We start from the raw sequence: 16759 nt of genomic DNA, 5'->3' as shown, positions 1-16759 counted from the left end.
TCAGATATCATAAAACAATTAAAGTGGCTGGTGGGTGCAGCATATGGAAAAACAATCCCAGACTGTTGGTTTCCACTTCGGGAAAATGTTTGTGTGTGTACGGCCGGTAAAATAATTTGAATAAACTGATATTTCCATAACGGCTCACCTCTATGTAGGCGGTGTCGTTATTTGCATCTTTGATGTGAGGGAACCAATCACGTGGTGGCTTGGACAGGTGTTTGGATTCCGTGACGAACCATAGCAGCTTTGGCCATCCTGATGAGTGGGTGGGACCAAACAGAGAGAACACATAAATATTCATATCAATCTATTAATATTCATGCAGCTTGATGAGGCAACCATGACTATCATTACCATTATTAGTAGTGATTATCACTCAAAAGAATGATAGTGAGTGATTAGGGTGACTGGCTAAATGACTGTGCGTCAGGATGAGAGTAAGTCCGTCTTTTCTCTGTCTTGGGGTAAATGACTATCCTCTCGGGACGACTTAATCATTACAACAATATCACAGAGTCTTTACTTCTACATTTTCTATTTATACCTTCTCTCGTCTTACTGCGGCCCAGACAGGGCATCAAATGCTGACTGCAAGCAGTCTGGCTCATATAACATCACACGCATGATACGGCCCATCATGCTCTTGATGTTTGCTCGCCGGTCCACACAGTTTCTCACTATTTTAATATATTTAAAAATTAAATTTATTCCAGTGATGGCAAAGATGAATTTTCAGCATCATTACTCCAGTCTTCAGTGTCACATGATCCTTCAGAAATCAGTCTACTATGCTGATTTGGTTCTCAAGAAACATTCGTATTATTTGATGAATAGAAAGTTGAAAACAGCATATATTTTATACCGAATTTTTTTTAGAAACAATGTTTGCAAACTGTGGTTGGTGGTTTACATGTCAATCAGATGGTCTCTTCCTGTCTAAGTCGGTGGTTCTTGGCCATATTTAGCTGAAAAGAGGACTAGACTTCATGCTTATATTCTGGCTACATGCCACTATACATCACTTTTGGAGTTGTGTATTAACGCACTGACCTTTGAACTGTGGTATTTCCCCAGTGGGGCCTTTCGGAAGGCCTTTGTGGCAAGCGTCACTGGTCAGAGCCACGGTAACCCCACAACTGCCCAGGAGAAAACCGATCTGCTGACTTCCTGCATCCTAATACACACACAGACACACATATATAGAGAGAGAAATAGGCTAAGAACAACTAACATCCATCATCAGTACAGCAGCAAAATACACTGCAGGGGAGGTGACGGCCTACTTATTACAGACAGCACACTGAGAAATGATGTTTTCCCATAATACCTGAATATCTCTTTTATCTTTGATGGATAACCATGCAAATACCATGGTATTTGAATATGGTAATCATTAGTGTCATGGCATTAGCAATGCCAAGGTCATTGGTTCGATTTCCTTATAAAATGCCTAGCTTGAATGAAATGTAAGTGGCTTTGGATGAAAGCATCTGTATGCAGAAAAACACACAGCTGCTATTGGACTGGACAGAAGTTTATTGGTTTCCTAAGTGCACTGCATGCAGAGGAAGCCAGAGAGTGTTCTGCCAGTTTCCAGGTCCTTTCCTGGAATTTTTGGACTGATGATCAGGCTGACTCTTGCCAAAGCTGCTCTCCTCCTCTACTTCGACCACTAAAATTCGACATACATATCTGAGGCAATACCTCAACCTCAAGGGGACTGCGCTGATACATTCAGCCTGACATACTGAAAAGATAACGGATCTCAAAATAGACAGAGAACTGGAGAGCGAGACACTGCAATATTTACAAGGTCATGTTTCCAGAAGGCCTTTGTAATACGTTACCATTAAACATGAATAATAAACAAATATTCATATTTTGCACGGTAAAGACTGTTAGGTTGGCACTCGATAGTGTGAATCCATGCTGAGAAGAAAGATCTGCAGGGGAGGATTGTGTGTAGGTAGGAACTATAACTTGCTACGTTGTCAAAAAAGCAGACCTGAAGGCTTAGCTAAGAAATGTGACAGTCATTCATGGACTCTCATGGTGGTATATTTAGTCTCACCTTTCGGGTAAGTGGCACTTCGATAGGTACTGGCACCACCTCTGCCAGAAGGCAGCCGTAAAAGGCGACCATAAAGGCGGCAGGGTCGTTGTTGGGGAACACAAGAGCCACCTGCTCGTGGAGTGATAAGAGAGGAAAGGTGTCAGACTTCAGACACGAGCGTATGCTAATCTGACAGGGACATGCTTTAAAACTGAGGCATGCGGCAGGAAACGACACTGTCATTAAAGGAATGTTCTGGATTCAAAACAAGTTATGCTCTATGCTCAGCATCTGCAGCATGTTGACGATTACCACAATAATTTTGATTCGTCCCTCGTTATGTTAAAACAGACAAAATTGCACATCCGTCGATATAATGGAAGTCTATGTGGCAAGTCAATCCAGAGGGTTTCAAAGCAGCTCGAATTTTGTGTCATTTTGTTAAAGCGCTTTAATTCAGGGTTATTTGTTATTAAGTTGTCTAAATCATCCAGTGTAGCAGTGTAGGCTACTATTTACACCATAAAAAGTGAATACAGGCAGATTTAAGTTACTTTTCATATTCAAACTTGTATTCGTTTTAACATTTAACTAGTTAATTTAAAAAAAAAGGTGTATTTTAGCACTCAAACCTTGCCTCATAGACATGCATTAGTGTACACACAATATTTGTATATTTGAAAATTAAAGAACAAGACAAAACAATGTTCTGTGGTAATCGACAGCATGTAGACGTTAACTTGTATTGAACTTGCAATTTTCCTCTAATGAGTGGATCTGGTTCTAATAGGTTCAGTCACACTCACCCGGTCTCCTGGTCTGACCATTGGTTCCTGTTTTGTGCCCAGTTTGTGGAGGATGTTGTACGCTACTTTGATGCTCCGAGACCAAAGTTTACCTGTGTAGAAGGAAGTACAGAAGAAACTGTCTTTTATGGGATCAGTTCATCAAAAATGCCTTGTAGTTTAAGGTTTTTGAAAGAATGATCTTATGCTCACCAAGGCCGAAGTTATTTTAATTTACAGTACAAACAGTAATATTGTGAAATATTATTACAATTTAAAAACAATGTTTTCTATTTTACTTACATTTATTTATTCCTGTGATGGATGTTGAACAGTTGTGCTGCTTAATATTTTTGTGGATTTTTTGATGAAATAAAAGTAAAAGTTATAGTGTTACAAACACTTTGTAACACTATAAATGCCATTTATCTAATTTGTGATCAATTTAATGCATCCTTGCTGAATACAAGTATTCATTTCTTTCAAAAAATCCTAAACTTTTGAACGGTAGAGTAGGTTGCACCGAGTTTGACGTGAATGCGAAACACCATTGGATGCTGCATCTCTTAACCAAGAACCGACAGTTTGAATAAATGTATATGGGAGTGCAAATGAGATTAAAGGCAAAGAGGGATTTTCAGGGAATAATGAAGTCAGTTCCCTTTTGGTCCTGCCACAAAGCTATCGTATGACTTCAGAGTCATATGGAGTACTTTTATGGTGCATAAGAAAACTAAGCTGTACATTAAAAAAAAAAGAAGTGAAATAGAGAAAGAGAAAAAAGTGAAAAGATTCCACACACTGAAGGGCAAGCGAAGGACAAACATGGACTGAGACCAAATGGCCAAATTTCTCAAAGTTTAAGCATCTGGATGAGTCACACACAGGGCGTTTCTGAATTTTATCTTCTCTGTCCTGCTGAATTTTTGACCTGCTGTTATCAGGATTTAACTCATGGCTATGAAGCCCCAGTGAAAGCCAAACGGTGCGCATGAGATAGTGATCTCGCTCTGTGGAAAGTTAATTACTCTTTTGATTTGAGCGAGGATTTTAACGAGCTAAGGAGGAGGGTGATATTCCTCGGTGAGCTCTGGGGGGAGGGGGGTGTTAATGCGCCACACAAACAGCCATTGCCATTCATTTTCTGGCTCACATTGCAACTGTGTGAGTGGCAGTGGAGGTTTTCTGTTGGTCAGGGTTTTGAGCGCCCTGATGACGTGTGTGTGTGCGTGCGTAAAGATGAAGAAATGATGATGACTTTCAATTTTCAGAAAAAAGAAAAGAAAAGAGGAAATACCAATCCATTACAGCAGATACACACACTGCAAACCCTTTCTCACACTCTCACCAGTGATGTGCAGGATCCTCATCGAGTAAAATCAGCACGAGAGAGAGAGAGACTGAGACCTCACACCACACACACACTACACAAAAAAAAAGTCCTATAATGATCTCCCTCTCATGTCGGAGCATAAATAAACAAGGAGACAAGGGTATTTATGTTACTATAAAATGAACAGGTATATCAGTATATTCAGAGCACCAAAAATACACTACAGTAGTTTCACACTTAAATGCCAATGCATTAATGCAAAAAATCAAAACAAGTGGCATCTGCAAACAAATTATGCTTTTCTCAGAACTAACTAGATTTTCTGAATAAAAAGACTTGTAAAGTGTTTGTGCTATTTCTTTAAAATAAATAGTGCTATTTTGTTTGACATATAATAAATATTTTGTTTATGATAAAATAAAATAAATAAGACATTTATACATTAAGCATGACTTAATTGTTGAAATACTTTTCGGGGTCACTGTATCAGACTGTGTGGTCCCAAATAATACTCCGAAATATTGTTTATGAGTATGAAAAGTATCACATATTATACGATTCTGCTCTAATATATTATAATTTTGTTCCAGTATGTTTGCATGCAGATGTTGGTCGTTATATGTATGGCTGTAGTTAAATATGGCTATATTACCATAAGTAAGGACGTAGAGGGGTTTGCCGTTGGTGTCCATGGTGGTCAGGCAGGGCGCTTTGGGCGAGATGGTCCCCCAGCGTTGCAGTGCAGCTTCCAAAGATGGTGGCCAATTAGTGACCACTCCCAGCGGTTCCCCTCGAATAGCGATCATCTGAGCGCCCTCCGGCCGTGGCTGGTTGGGGTCAGGCTGCTGGACTGAATGAAACCAGATGGAAGGGGCAAAACATGGCCATTTAGGAGGCAAAAAATCATTCATGTTTTAGCAAATTGGTTCAATGAACAGTGAATCCTTAAATCAACGGTTCAGTTGAATCATCACTCATCACTGGTGTTTTTGTCAAGACATTTATTTAAATGCTGATGTTCATTACAATGTGTTCATTTAGATGACTTACTGTAGCTGATTTGGCTGATTGATTCAACCAAATCATTCAAAACAACCAATTCAAAAGATTGTTTTGTTTGCGAATCAGGCATCATTATGTGTGTTTGTTTATAAGAATAGCTCCATAAAAATCTGTGAAACTGTGATGATGAGTCAAACACTCACCTTCTAGGAGCTCTTCGAAATCATCAACAAAAAACTCTCGAAGCGGAGGTCGTCTGGGCTGCTTTAGTGTGTTCACAAGTTGCTGGATTTTAGCTGAAACACGACTGCTAACGGGGACTCCTATGAAGCACACATGCATGTTAATGCACAAAAACACACAAACCTTGACAAAAAACAAGCAAAAACAAAAGGAGTATTATCACTCGTACAATAAATCCAATTTTCCTGAATGAGCCTATAAACACACACAAGGCTGTCTGGGTCTAAACGACTAGCTGTAAACGGATTAGATGGACGGCTGAATGTGCACAATGAAGATGTTTCAACTCCCCACTGTTGTGTATACTTCCGTATCAAACACCTCAATTTTCATCTTACCCCTAACAAATCAATTTTACAGATGCAGTCAAATCCAGCCTTCAGGGGCGTCCCCAAGAGATCACATTAAAGAGTGGGATCAATGCCCTCAATCACAGCGCCATAACAGAGGATCCATCAGAGCAGATATCACAGACTGTGTCTATTATCTCCAGGGCTTACATGCATGATAGATGATATATATATATATCTATATATATCAGATAATAGACACAGTCTGTGATATCTGCTCTGATGGATCCTCTGTTATGAAGCTGTGATTTTTTGATTTTTTGTTTGACACACACTGAAAATCATTTAATAAAAACATGTTGGTGTACATAATGCTTTAAGTATCATGAACTAACAGTAAACAATACTTTTATAGTATTTATCCCAGCTACCACCACTGTGTCCTTAACCCCAGGTTGCTGCAGGGGGACTATATGCAAGTTGCTCTGTATAAAACCATCTGCCAAAATAAATATGGTAAGGGTGGAAGAGAAATGCTAGATGGGTTGTCAAAATGATTGAGGAAAATGACTCATGTAAATCTTTCAAAGCTCATTGTAATGTTTGAAATGAAAACGTCATTACTGTCTCTAAAACCTCACTCCTTTTCTTTCACACACATTATTGTGCCCTCACCATCTCCGGTCTCCATGAGTTCGGCGTTGCCATATTTGGGAGTGGTCCGGGGTACGGTGGACACCTGTGGCCTCTCAACCTGAACGGGATGTTCGGAGGTGTAGGTGGTGACGTCCGGAGGGGCTGAGTGATTCTCTGGATTTGGGAATATGAGGAGGAACCAAAATGAAAGGATGAGAAACTCTAGCTTAAGCTGTTGTGGAGCATGGGAAGGGTTATAATATATATTGACCAAAAAATGACCAGCTATAAACCAGCTGATAACAGGTTTGTTGTTTGTATCATGTTCCATAAATTTATATCTGGTTCAAATTGGTCATTTGCTGATCAATCTATATTATACACCGAATAACCAATCCAATGACTAGCCCTAACCACCAATAAACCAGCTGGCAACTGATTCTGCAGCTAATAACCAACTTTAGCCTACCTTTAACCAACTATCATATTCCAAAAAAAAACGTTTGAACTGGATTGTCTAGAAGGATTGATTTCAGTCCTACCTCACTTTGATAAAGAGCCCTAACACACTTGGCACATTGTTTACGATTAAAAGGAAGAGGGTGGGAGGCATACAGGAAGTGATTTTGAGGAAAACATGCACATGTCTCTGAAAGAGAGAGACGGATGGAACGCAAGAGACACAGAGGAGAGCTTTTTCATCCTTTCCTTAATTACAGTCCCTTTTACTTCCACTCGGTGAGTCCGCTGGGCTTCTCTCTCGCCGTTCACCCTGCCTCTCAGACAATAAATTCTCAGCTGTCTGCGGCCTCTTTCTCATTCCCCTCAGCTCGCTCCTGAAACGTCTTTTTCACATTCGGTGCCCTTGGCTGCCACATATTACCATTATGATATTCCTACAGAGTTTGTGTGGTCTAACGTCAAGTAAATAAATGTCACTTTCCTTTTTTGTACGATTTCAAATAGCAGATGTCAGTGGGTAAGCCTTTCACTAAAAGCTGTCACAAGTTTCCCACCATTTCATCCTGCGCTCCAATCGAGCCGTTCAGAGAAATAACCGGCCGTGTGTAATTTCGACACCGGGAACGAGGAGAATGCCAATGAGGCAGCACTATTTCTCCTCCACCATAAAACACGCAAAATGGCCCTAACAGAAACGTCCACTGTGATCAAGGACGACACAGTCCAAGGCTTTTAGCTGCTTAGCTTTAGTTCAGCATAGATGGTTTTCAATGTAATGAAACTTTATGCAGACCCTGAGTTCGTATCTGACTGATATGATACATTAATATCAAAATTAGATAGAGTGGAATATTTCAGGGCATTACTTTATACAGAAGAGAAACTGTTACTTTACAGCTCTATTTCATAAATCATTTTGTTTCTGACACGTATTATCATGTATAAATATAAAATGAAGTAGTCATAAATCTGGTAGAGATAAGTCAACAGAATGAACGTGATTAAGCGAGATGCCTCCTGTCTGAGGAATCGTGCCAAGCACAAAAGGGGATTGTGATGAAGGATATGACTAAGGAAGGGCACGACCCCTGGACCGGGCTTCCACCCACCATCAGTAAGTACTAAGTGTCTCTACTGCTACTCCTCCTCATCTCCAGGAGGGCTGGGTAAAAATATTGATGTGACTACCAGTGCAGCTCAATTCACGATTGAATGATCCTTATGAGCCTGTTCTTTTAAAACATCCAACATTACCAGTGTAGTCTGATTTTTGAACAAAAGACTCTAAGTCGGTTCCTTTTAGTGAATCAGTAACATACAACATTAACAGTGTAAATGACTCTTGTGAGCTGGTCCGTTTTTCTTAATCAAAACAGGGTAGTCCGAATCATGAAAGAATGACTCTTTTGAGCCGGTTCTTTTTAGTGAATCAAAAACATACAGCACAACTTGTAGCTCAATTCCTGAATGAATGACTCTTGCCAGCGAGCTGGTTCTTTTTAAGCAAATCAAAAACATACAGCGGAACGGTTTATTCAAAAACAAATTTCTTTTAAGAGCGTGTTCTTTATTTGCGAATCAAAAACATACAGTAGGCTATGATGTGTAGCTTGATTCTCAAATGAATGACTAAGATGAGTTTAATTTTAGCGAATTAAAAACAGAGTGTCATCAGTGTAACCTGATTCACAAACAGATGAGAACAGATTTTTTTGCGAATCAAAACCATAAAGCGTTACCAGAATAGTCTGATTCTTAAACAAATGGCTGTTATGAGCTGCTTGTTTTCGACTCAATAACATACAATGCGACCTGCGTGGCCTAACTCAGAAACAAATTATTTTATGAGCCTGTTCTTTTTAGTGAATCAAACAAATAGAGTAGAGCGCAACCAGAGTAGTTCGGTTCATGAAGAAATTACTCTTACGAGCTGCTTCTTTTTAGTGAATCAATAACATACAGCATGACCAGTGGAGCCCGACTCCTGAAACAAATAACTCCTATGAGCCAGTTCTTTTAAAGAATAGTTCAAAAAGATAAGTTACTGCTCCGAAACATTCAAAGCATTGTTGGAGAGATTTTATTCCATCTGTAAGAATATGTAAGCAAAATGAATATCATAGTTGAAATACACCCAAATGAATTGGAATCTAATCAAATCAGAATTAGAATCAAATTAGCATGAGAGCTTTGTGAAGCAGAATCGAGTGAAATTGGGAAATCAATCTCCAGCCCTAATCTCCAGACTCCCTCCCTGCCTTATATACTACCTCATCTCCTGCTTCATCACTGGCCTCCCTGCCTCGTCTCCTGCCTTTATCATCCGTGATGAGTGTACGAGAAAACACCCAGCAGCTAGAGTCATTACGTAACAGGCTGAAAATAACCCACATCTAAACTCTCTCCCTCTATCACTCTCTCTCTTTCTTCACCCCACTCCCCTGCTCTTCAGTGACACGGACACTAATGTGGTGGAAAAGGAGTTTCCTCAAAGCCCAGAGGTGCTTGCAGGAGAACAAATAAAAATGACATCTTGAGTCACGTGAGGGAACCTGCTGGCAAATATGCGTCACTGAGACTAGAAAACCCCAGAAAAACAGATTATTTTTAGTCTGGAGAGACACATGAGAATGAATATTACAATCAGTTTTCATTCATCACTACATTCAAATGAGAACATCTTTGGTTTAAGAACTGTTCAAAAACATTTGGTACACTTTATATATAAACTATAGTAAGTGATATAAGCAATTTATCAAAACACCTATATAACCTAGAGTTGAAAGAATTTGGGGTTGGTAAGATTTATCTTATGCTCACCAAGGCTGAATTTATTCTATCAAAAATAAAGTAAAAACAGTAATATTGCGAAATATTATCATTTAAAAGAACTGTTTTCTATTTTAATATATTTTAAAAATGTAATTTATTCCAGTTGTCAAAGCTAAATTTTCAGCATCATTACTCCAGTCTTCAGTGTCACATGATCCTTCAGAAATCATTTTAATATGCTTTGTGTAAACCATGATACATTTTTTTTAGGTTTCTTAGATGAATATAAAGTTCAAAAGAACAGAATTAATTTGAAATAGAAACTTTTGTAACATTATACATGTCTTTACTGTTACTTTTGATCAATTTAATGCATCATTGTTGATAAAAATGTGTTAATTTATTTAATAAATTAAAAAATCTTACTGACCCCAGACTTTTGAATAGTGTATGACATAAGCATGTTCCTGTGAGAAAATGATTTCAATGGTTAAAATGCAAATAACATTTAGAGAAATAATCATGCACGTTTGACAGATAAACACACAGGTAGTGACAGGTACAGTAGAACAAAACACTAACATTTAAAGGGGTCATCGGATGCCCATTTTCCATAAGTTGGTATGATTCTTTAGGGTGTTCATGTAAAGTTTGTAATATACTTTGGTTAAAATTCCTCAATGGTTGTGTAAAACAACACCCTTTTTACCTCCTCAAAAACAGCTCTGTTCACAGTGACCTGTTTCGGTGCATGTCTCTTTAAATGATAGTGAGCAACTGCTCACCCCACCCCTCTCTTCCACGGAGGGTGTCGAATGGCTGAGGGCAGAAATATGCTAATACGGGACAATCCGTCAGTGGTCGTGGGCGGAGCATGAGCATTATGACATCATAGTGCCCAGAAAATCCAAACGGCCTGATTATTGAGAGTGTTTTGACTTTTTGAGGATAAAAAAAAGGAGTGAATGGATTTTTTTAATTGTATGGTGGTTGTGTCCACACACTGCAATTTATATACAAACACCATATAAAAGTGAATTTTGCATCCGATGACCCCTTTAAAGTAATAGTGCACACAAAAAAGATATCTCTCTTATCATTTTACTCACCATCATGTTGTTCCAAATCTGTTTAACATTATTTCTTCAGTGGAACATAAAAGAAGATATTATGCAGAATGCTTCAGCTGCTCTTTTCTATGCAGTGTAAGTGAATGGTGACAAGCATGATTTTAAATTTCAGTCTGTTTCTCACACAGTTATCATATGGGTTCAGAAGACATGGAAAATAGTGTCAAACTTTTATGGACAACTTGAATTATGATTGTACGGTGCCTTTTTGTGGTAGCAAACCGATCACCATTCACTTTCTTTGTATGGAAAAAGGCAGCGTGAACAAACATTTCTCCTTTTGTTTTCCACAGAAGAAAGAAAGTCATACATATTTGGAAAGTTTAAAGGGGTGAGCAAATTATGACAAAATTTCAATTTTGAGTGAACTATTCCTTGAAAAACACAAGGTAGGGAATGAACAACAACGATAAGCACATAGAGACAAAGAATGGACATCTAAAAGCAGACTGGACGCCTGAAAAAACAGCATTTCACACTTCATAATTTAATTAAAAAAAACATAAATATTTAAAAAACACAAGGTACACAGTCACTACTACTCACAGAAAGACCATATCTAAAATTCAACAGCACAAATAACGTCTCATAACTGTTCTAAGAGAACTGTGCTCACTTAATCGTACATACACAGAAGAATTGACGTTCAAACACATCAGGTCATAAGATTCACAGCACGCTACTCCAAACACAAACACACCGAGGGGCCCGTCGTCCCCCAGACTCCAGAGAGAACCACATGGAGGACACAAAGACGGTCTGGATGATCGGATGATTGGGGGAAGTTCATGATGTAAGTGTGTGTGTGTAGCATCAGTTAGTATACTGACCATCCGACTCCAAGGGTGGCGGCCAGAGAAGATCTGATCCGAACTCACAGGAGCGCCGCAAATTTCCGTTCTCTGCTACGCCAAGCATAGTTTTCCTTTTCAACGAGAGGTGAGCGATCGGCCCTGGATGGGGAAGGGAGGAAGGGGGAGAACCAGAACCTTAAGAGCCGTCCACTTCCTCACTGACCGCAGGCATGGATGGGCAGGAGGGACGGGGGCTGATGAGCCGAGCATGGACGGTGCCATGTTCCCAACAGAGTAACGAAGACTCTGGATGTCTTGCATGGAAGGGGAAGGGGGAACGGAGAAGGTGGGAATGATTGAGCATTCCTATAGGGGCACCCACACTGCCATGTTTCTCCCAACGGTACGGGACAAATATGGGAAAACGGGACAAAAGCAACAACCTAGGAAGCACTTGTAGAACTTTGTGCCTGGTCGAGTGTTTAAAAATTTCCGAGAGAGACATTAACCATCCTTGCTGTGTTCCTAAATACGCACTAACAATGTTCTGAGAGCTTCGAACACGACCGAGTCTCTTGAGGTTGGTTGTCTGCTTTTAGATGGTACCACAACATTATCATGTAGGAGGACAAAAAGGAAGTAAGAGAGAGAGAATGGAAAGGCTATTTTACACGGTGACCACGAGTTCCCAGTTTATTTTTAAGGTGGCAGAGTGGAGGCGGCAAGGAAAGCTTGCCAAGATTTTGTGTCATTGACCAATCACAAGATTTTATGTGTCAGTATTGTCCAACAAATCAAACTGCATTTAGTTTTAATGTTTTAGTCACTTTCAGAATTGATGCGTCTAAAATTGCTCCCTGCTACCCACACAATGTGAATGAGTAAAAGAATGAGTGATTTCAGACACAGCAAATGTCAGCCCACCAATCACATTTATTTCTATTCATGGTTAGCCTATTTTATAGGCCATTTTATTTTGTTTCCTGCTCAACAAAAACAGCCTACATTGGTGAGTTGGTCTTCAGGATTGGTCAAGCTGTTTGTTTAGCTGGTTTTAAAGGAGTTTTAGGCATTTTTTAGCAGGCGAGACTAGCTAAACCAGCTAAGACCAGCTTAGCCAGGCTTAAACCTGCTATTAAAATTGGCTAGATTTTTTTAGCAGGGTAGGTTAATTATCTGTCTTATATGAAACATGGAATATAATACTTACTGTAATCACTTCATTCATAAATGTTTTTGCTCGCTAACACGGAGCTAAAGCAGTAGCGGGCAACGTTTGCCACCACCTGTGTGTATGGAAAAGAGCTGGTAAAACTTGTTTATTGTGCACCGTGTAAAATGTCCTTAAGAAGAAACAAAATGTTAAAGGTGGAAAGAAATGAGGATAGAGTGATTCAAAAACACACAACAGGAAGGAAAGTTGATACAGGAAAGGGAAACTGAGGTAGAACGTGAGGGGAAATAAAAAGATATGAAGGGAGAGAGGTAACAGGACAGTGTGAAAGAGATGAGTTCCTTTCTTTAGACATTAAACTGCTCCACAGGGCACTCCTACATACCATCATAGCTCTATTAAGATACCAGAGTTCATCACTTAGCCACAGTCTACAACTTTAAGCCCTCTGGATACAGAGGGTTCGTGAGGTTTTTGAAAATGAGTATTCTGTCTTTCACTGGCCTCTGAGTGGAGGAGGGGAAAGTTGCAGTAAAACTCTTTCCTCTTCCTGCTGCTTTCTCTGTTTACATTAAAAATTAGCTTGCTGGATAGATTTAACATCTGTTCAGCACAGGCTAGTCAGGAGGACTACTTTAAACAGACAAAACGGGGAGGTGTAACTGACTCTGTGTTGACTGAATTGTTACCTCAGGGCTCAACAATAAGGATCTTTTCTGCTGTAGCCAGTAGGCCAGTAGATTTGTACACATCAACAACAACAACAACAACAACAACAACAACAACAACAACAAAATATCAACAACAAAAAAAACAATACTAAATTAAATTATGATTTTTTTTTAAAATAAATAAACAAATAATAAATAACAATAGTAATATTAAATTAAATTACATGTGTCAGAAAGAAATTAAAAAAATTATTAAATTTTTTTTGTCTTTTTGTTTTAAAGTAGAAAATTATAAAAAGAAAACAATTAGGGATATAAATGTATCCATAAGGAACTGATTGGGTCATGAAAAGATAAAAATTAAAACAATATTTTAAACATATTTTTAGCGACAGGCTTTTATACAGGCTTTTTCCTTTTTTTCCTAAATATACATTTTATATTTGTATAAATATAAATTATACATTATAATTGTATAATGATTATTGATTATATATAATTATTATTTAAAATGTAATTACTTACAATAATATATCATATATTATATATATACTGTATATATACTGTATAAATTATATAAATTATATCTGTAACTCTATGACAGCTATAAATTCAATGCACTTTCACCGGTAAAAAAAAGCTTAGCTTACTGTGATTTATGAATTGACCCATTCTAACGGTTGTTGCAAGAACTATCATAAATCATTTGCAAAATTAAGACACAGACTTGGTGACATAAATCATCAGAATTCACAACGACATTTAAATTAGCACAGAAAATGTTATGTTGGCAAGCAATAAAAACACAAACACGTGATCAACAAATGTAAAACAGTGATCATTGTGACCGTCTTGTTCTCTGCCCCAAAATGCTCTCAAAACTGGCTGCGGACCATCCTTATTGTTGAGCACCGCGGACAAGCATTAATGATTATTTACTGATTTAACAGTTAAACCTCTCGACAGTCAATTTCAGATGCGATTACCACTGATTCATGTCAATGATGGCAAGCGTGGTCCAACGACAGCACAGATATACAATAAGGAGCAAAAGAGGGTGCGGAAAACACACATAGGCGAGGGAGGCAGGGTTTAGAAGCATGGCAGGAATTGTGGGAGTGAGTGGCTGAGGGATAGATGTGGAAGCTGGGTTTGCTGAGGCGGGGCGTTACCTGATTTGCCGACATGTGTTTGAGCCAGGACGTCAGCCAGCCGCCCGGCCGCTCCGCTGCCCCCACTCTGCGTTGATGATGAGGAGGAGGAGGTGGTGGAACCCTGGTGGATGGCCCGACTGATCCAGTGCTCCATGCTGACGCTGCCCTGGCTGGAGGTGGGGGTACCCTCACCCTGGCCGCCCTCCTCCTCCGAACCGGACGAGGTGTCTGTCAGGGGGGGCAGAGAGGAGAGGGGGGAGAGGCCTAGTGAGAGTCACTCAGACCCACTCAACACTCAGCCCAGAAGGTGGACAAGTGCAATTAAAGTCAACATGAAAAGGGATTTGCAACCCATTGAAAAATAGAAACATTTCCAAAAGAAATTGCATTCTTAACGAAAATGTTTCGGTCATGAAAAGATTGATAAAAATAATGATATATATTTTTTAAATATATCTTTTTAGCAACAGGTTCTTATGTCAAAGTAATTTTTGTATTTTTATTACAAGCATTCATTCAAATAAAAATACATAAATGTACGTTATTAAATTATATTCAATTATGAAAAGTGGGCGTTTTAGAAATTTTTGCTATTTTTAGAAAGGCTGCACTTCATACAGAAGTAGCCTAAAACAATATCGCTATTTGGCTATTGATTATCACTATGACTATTTCCCTGATATTTCCCTGCTATTTCCATGGCTATTTCCCTGTCTCCAAAACCTAGATGACATTACCTGAAAAAAGTTGTTTCAGAAGTGGAGCAAAATAACACTGGACCCCATTGACTTTCACTGTTTGAAAAAAAAAAAACCTTGCCGGCCCAGAAAGTTAGTAAAAACATTTACTAAGCGTCGGCCAATAGTGAGCTTGGACTATTTTAAACATTGTCTTTACTAACTTTCTGGGCCGGCAAGTTTCAATTACAGAGAAGCCTATGGAGGAGTGAGACAGCTCTCAGATTTAATCAAAAATATCTTAATTTGTGTTCCGAAGATGAACGAAAGTCTTACAGGGTTGGAACAACATTTTTGGCTGAACTAACCCTTTAAGAAAGTAAGAGTGCATTTATTTTTGATTTCATGTTGACTTTAAATGAATGATGATTTAGAATTAGGTGTGAAGCTCACCTGGGGGGGTGTAGGCATCCATAGAGGTCTGTACCACTAGAGATCGTCGTTTGGACGGCATAGGAACGGCCATTTTCCTCTCCTTGTGTTTGGCTAGTGCTGCCTGTACTGCTTCTGTGTGGACATCTGAGGATGAAAAAAACGAGAAAAGAAATGAAGTGAATCTGTATTAACTGGCCGCTGACCTCCAAGCTGGTGTTTACAGTGACGTGGATGAGATGAGTCTCACTGGATGATGGTCGTGAGAGTGTGTGACGAGAGCCAAGCCACCACCTCCAGCCCTTCTGTGATCTTGCAATACTGACTCATCTCTGTGTGTGTGTGTGCGTGCGTGTGTGTGTGTGTGTGCGCAAGAGAGAGTTGACTGTACATTGTACCCACGGCTGCACTCCTCGCGCTAGCAGAGTCATGGCTTTTAATAATCCAAGCTGTTATTTGGACTCTCTAATGAGATACAGAACAACATATTCCATCAACACACTGACTGTGTTTACACGTACAAGAATATTCCGATGTGAATTTGGTCATATTCTTATTTAATTACGGTCCAAATGCAGTTAAAGGGAACTGGAAAAGAATGTGCGTGTTCATTAAATATGCGGATTACATGTAAACCACAATATCCCATTGGCTGAGGAAAACGTAAATGTATTTTTCAGAATAAAGACATAACCAGAATATAGAGCTTAACGGGGGAAATGCTGTGCATGTAAACATGATCACTGACTAAAAATGATTTGAGTTGCATCACTCTAACTGAATTTCTATTTCAAATAAATGCCGATCTTTTGCTGAATGCTGAGCTTTCTATTCATCAAAGAATCATGAAAAAACATTTTTTATCACAGTTTCCAAATAATTTGTTTAGTGATAACAGTGATAGATAGTAATACGAAATGTTTCTTGAGCAGCTATTAGAATGATTTCTGAAGGATTGTGTGACACTGACGACTGGAGTAATGATGCTGAAAATTCAGCTTTGCCATCACAGGAATAAATTACATTTTCAATTATATTAAAATAGAAAACAGTTATTATAAATTGCAAAGAATCATTCACAATATTATTATCGTATATATTTCAATTAAAGAAATGCTGCATTGGTGAGCATAACAGACCTTTTAGAA

At 38.9% G+C, this 16759-nt stretch overlaps 1 protein-coding gene across 10 annotated transcripts in view; it reads right to left on the bottom strand.

The window, feature by feature from the left end:
* The window catches only part of dip2ca (disco-interacting protein 2 homolog Ca), a 103482-nt gene that overhangs the window by 30946 nt on the left and 55777 nt on the right, over positions 1-16759 (bottom strand). For 4 of the 10 annotated variants that reach the window (XM_084102972.1, XM_084102975.1, XM_084102974.1 and 1 more), the window contains exons 4-13: positions 15633-15758; positions 14521-14766; positions 11540-11662; positions 6385-6519; positions 5380-5499; positions 4827-5024; positions 2863-2954; positions 2075-2185; positions 1054-1177; positions 149-258 (exon numbers count right to left, since the gene is read on the bottom strand). In XM_084102972.1, coding sequence (XP_083959098.1) covers positions 149-258; positions 1054-1177; positions 2075-2185; positions 2863-2954; positions 4827-5024; positions 5380-5499; positions 6385-6519; positions 11540-11662; positions 14521-14766; positions 15633-15758 — 1385 coding nt within the window. The remainder of the gene's footprint in view (positions 1-148; positions 259-1053; positions 1178-2074; positions 2186-2862; positions 2955-4826; positions 5025-5379; positions 5500-6384; positions 6520-11539; positions 11663-14520; positions 14767-15632; positions 15759-16759) is intronic. The other 6 variants (XM_084102976.1, XM_084102979.1, XM_084102978.1 and 3 more) reach the window with 3 other exon arrangements.

The sequence above is a fragment of the Abramis brama genome, assembly GCF_963993115.1.
Source record: "Abramis brama genome assembly, chromosome: 24".
Lineage (NCBI taxonomy): Eukaryota > Metazoa > Chordata > Actinopteri > Cypriniformes > Leuciscidae > Abramis > Abramis brama.
This window is presented reverse-complemented; position numbering and strand designations above follow the sequence as displayed.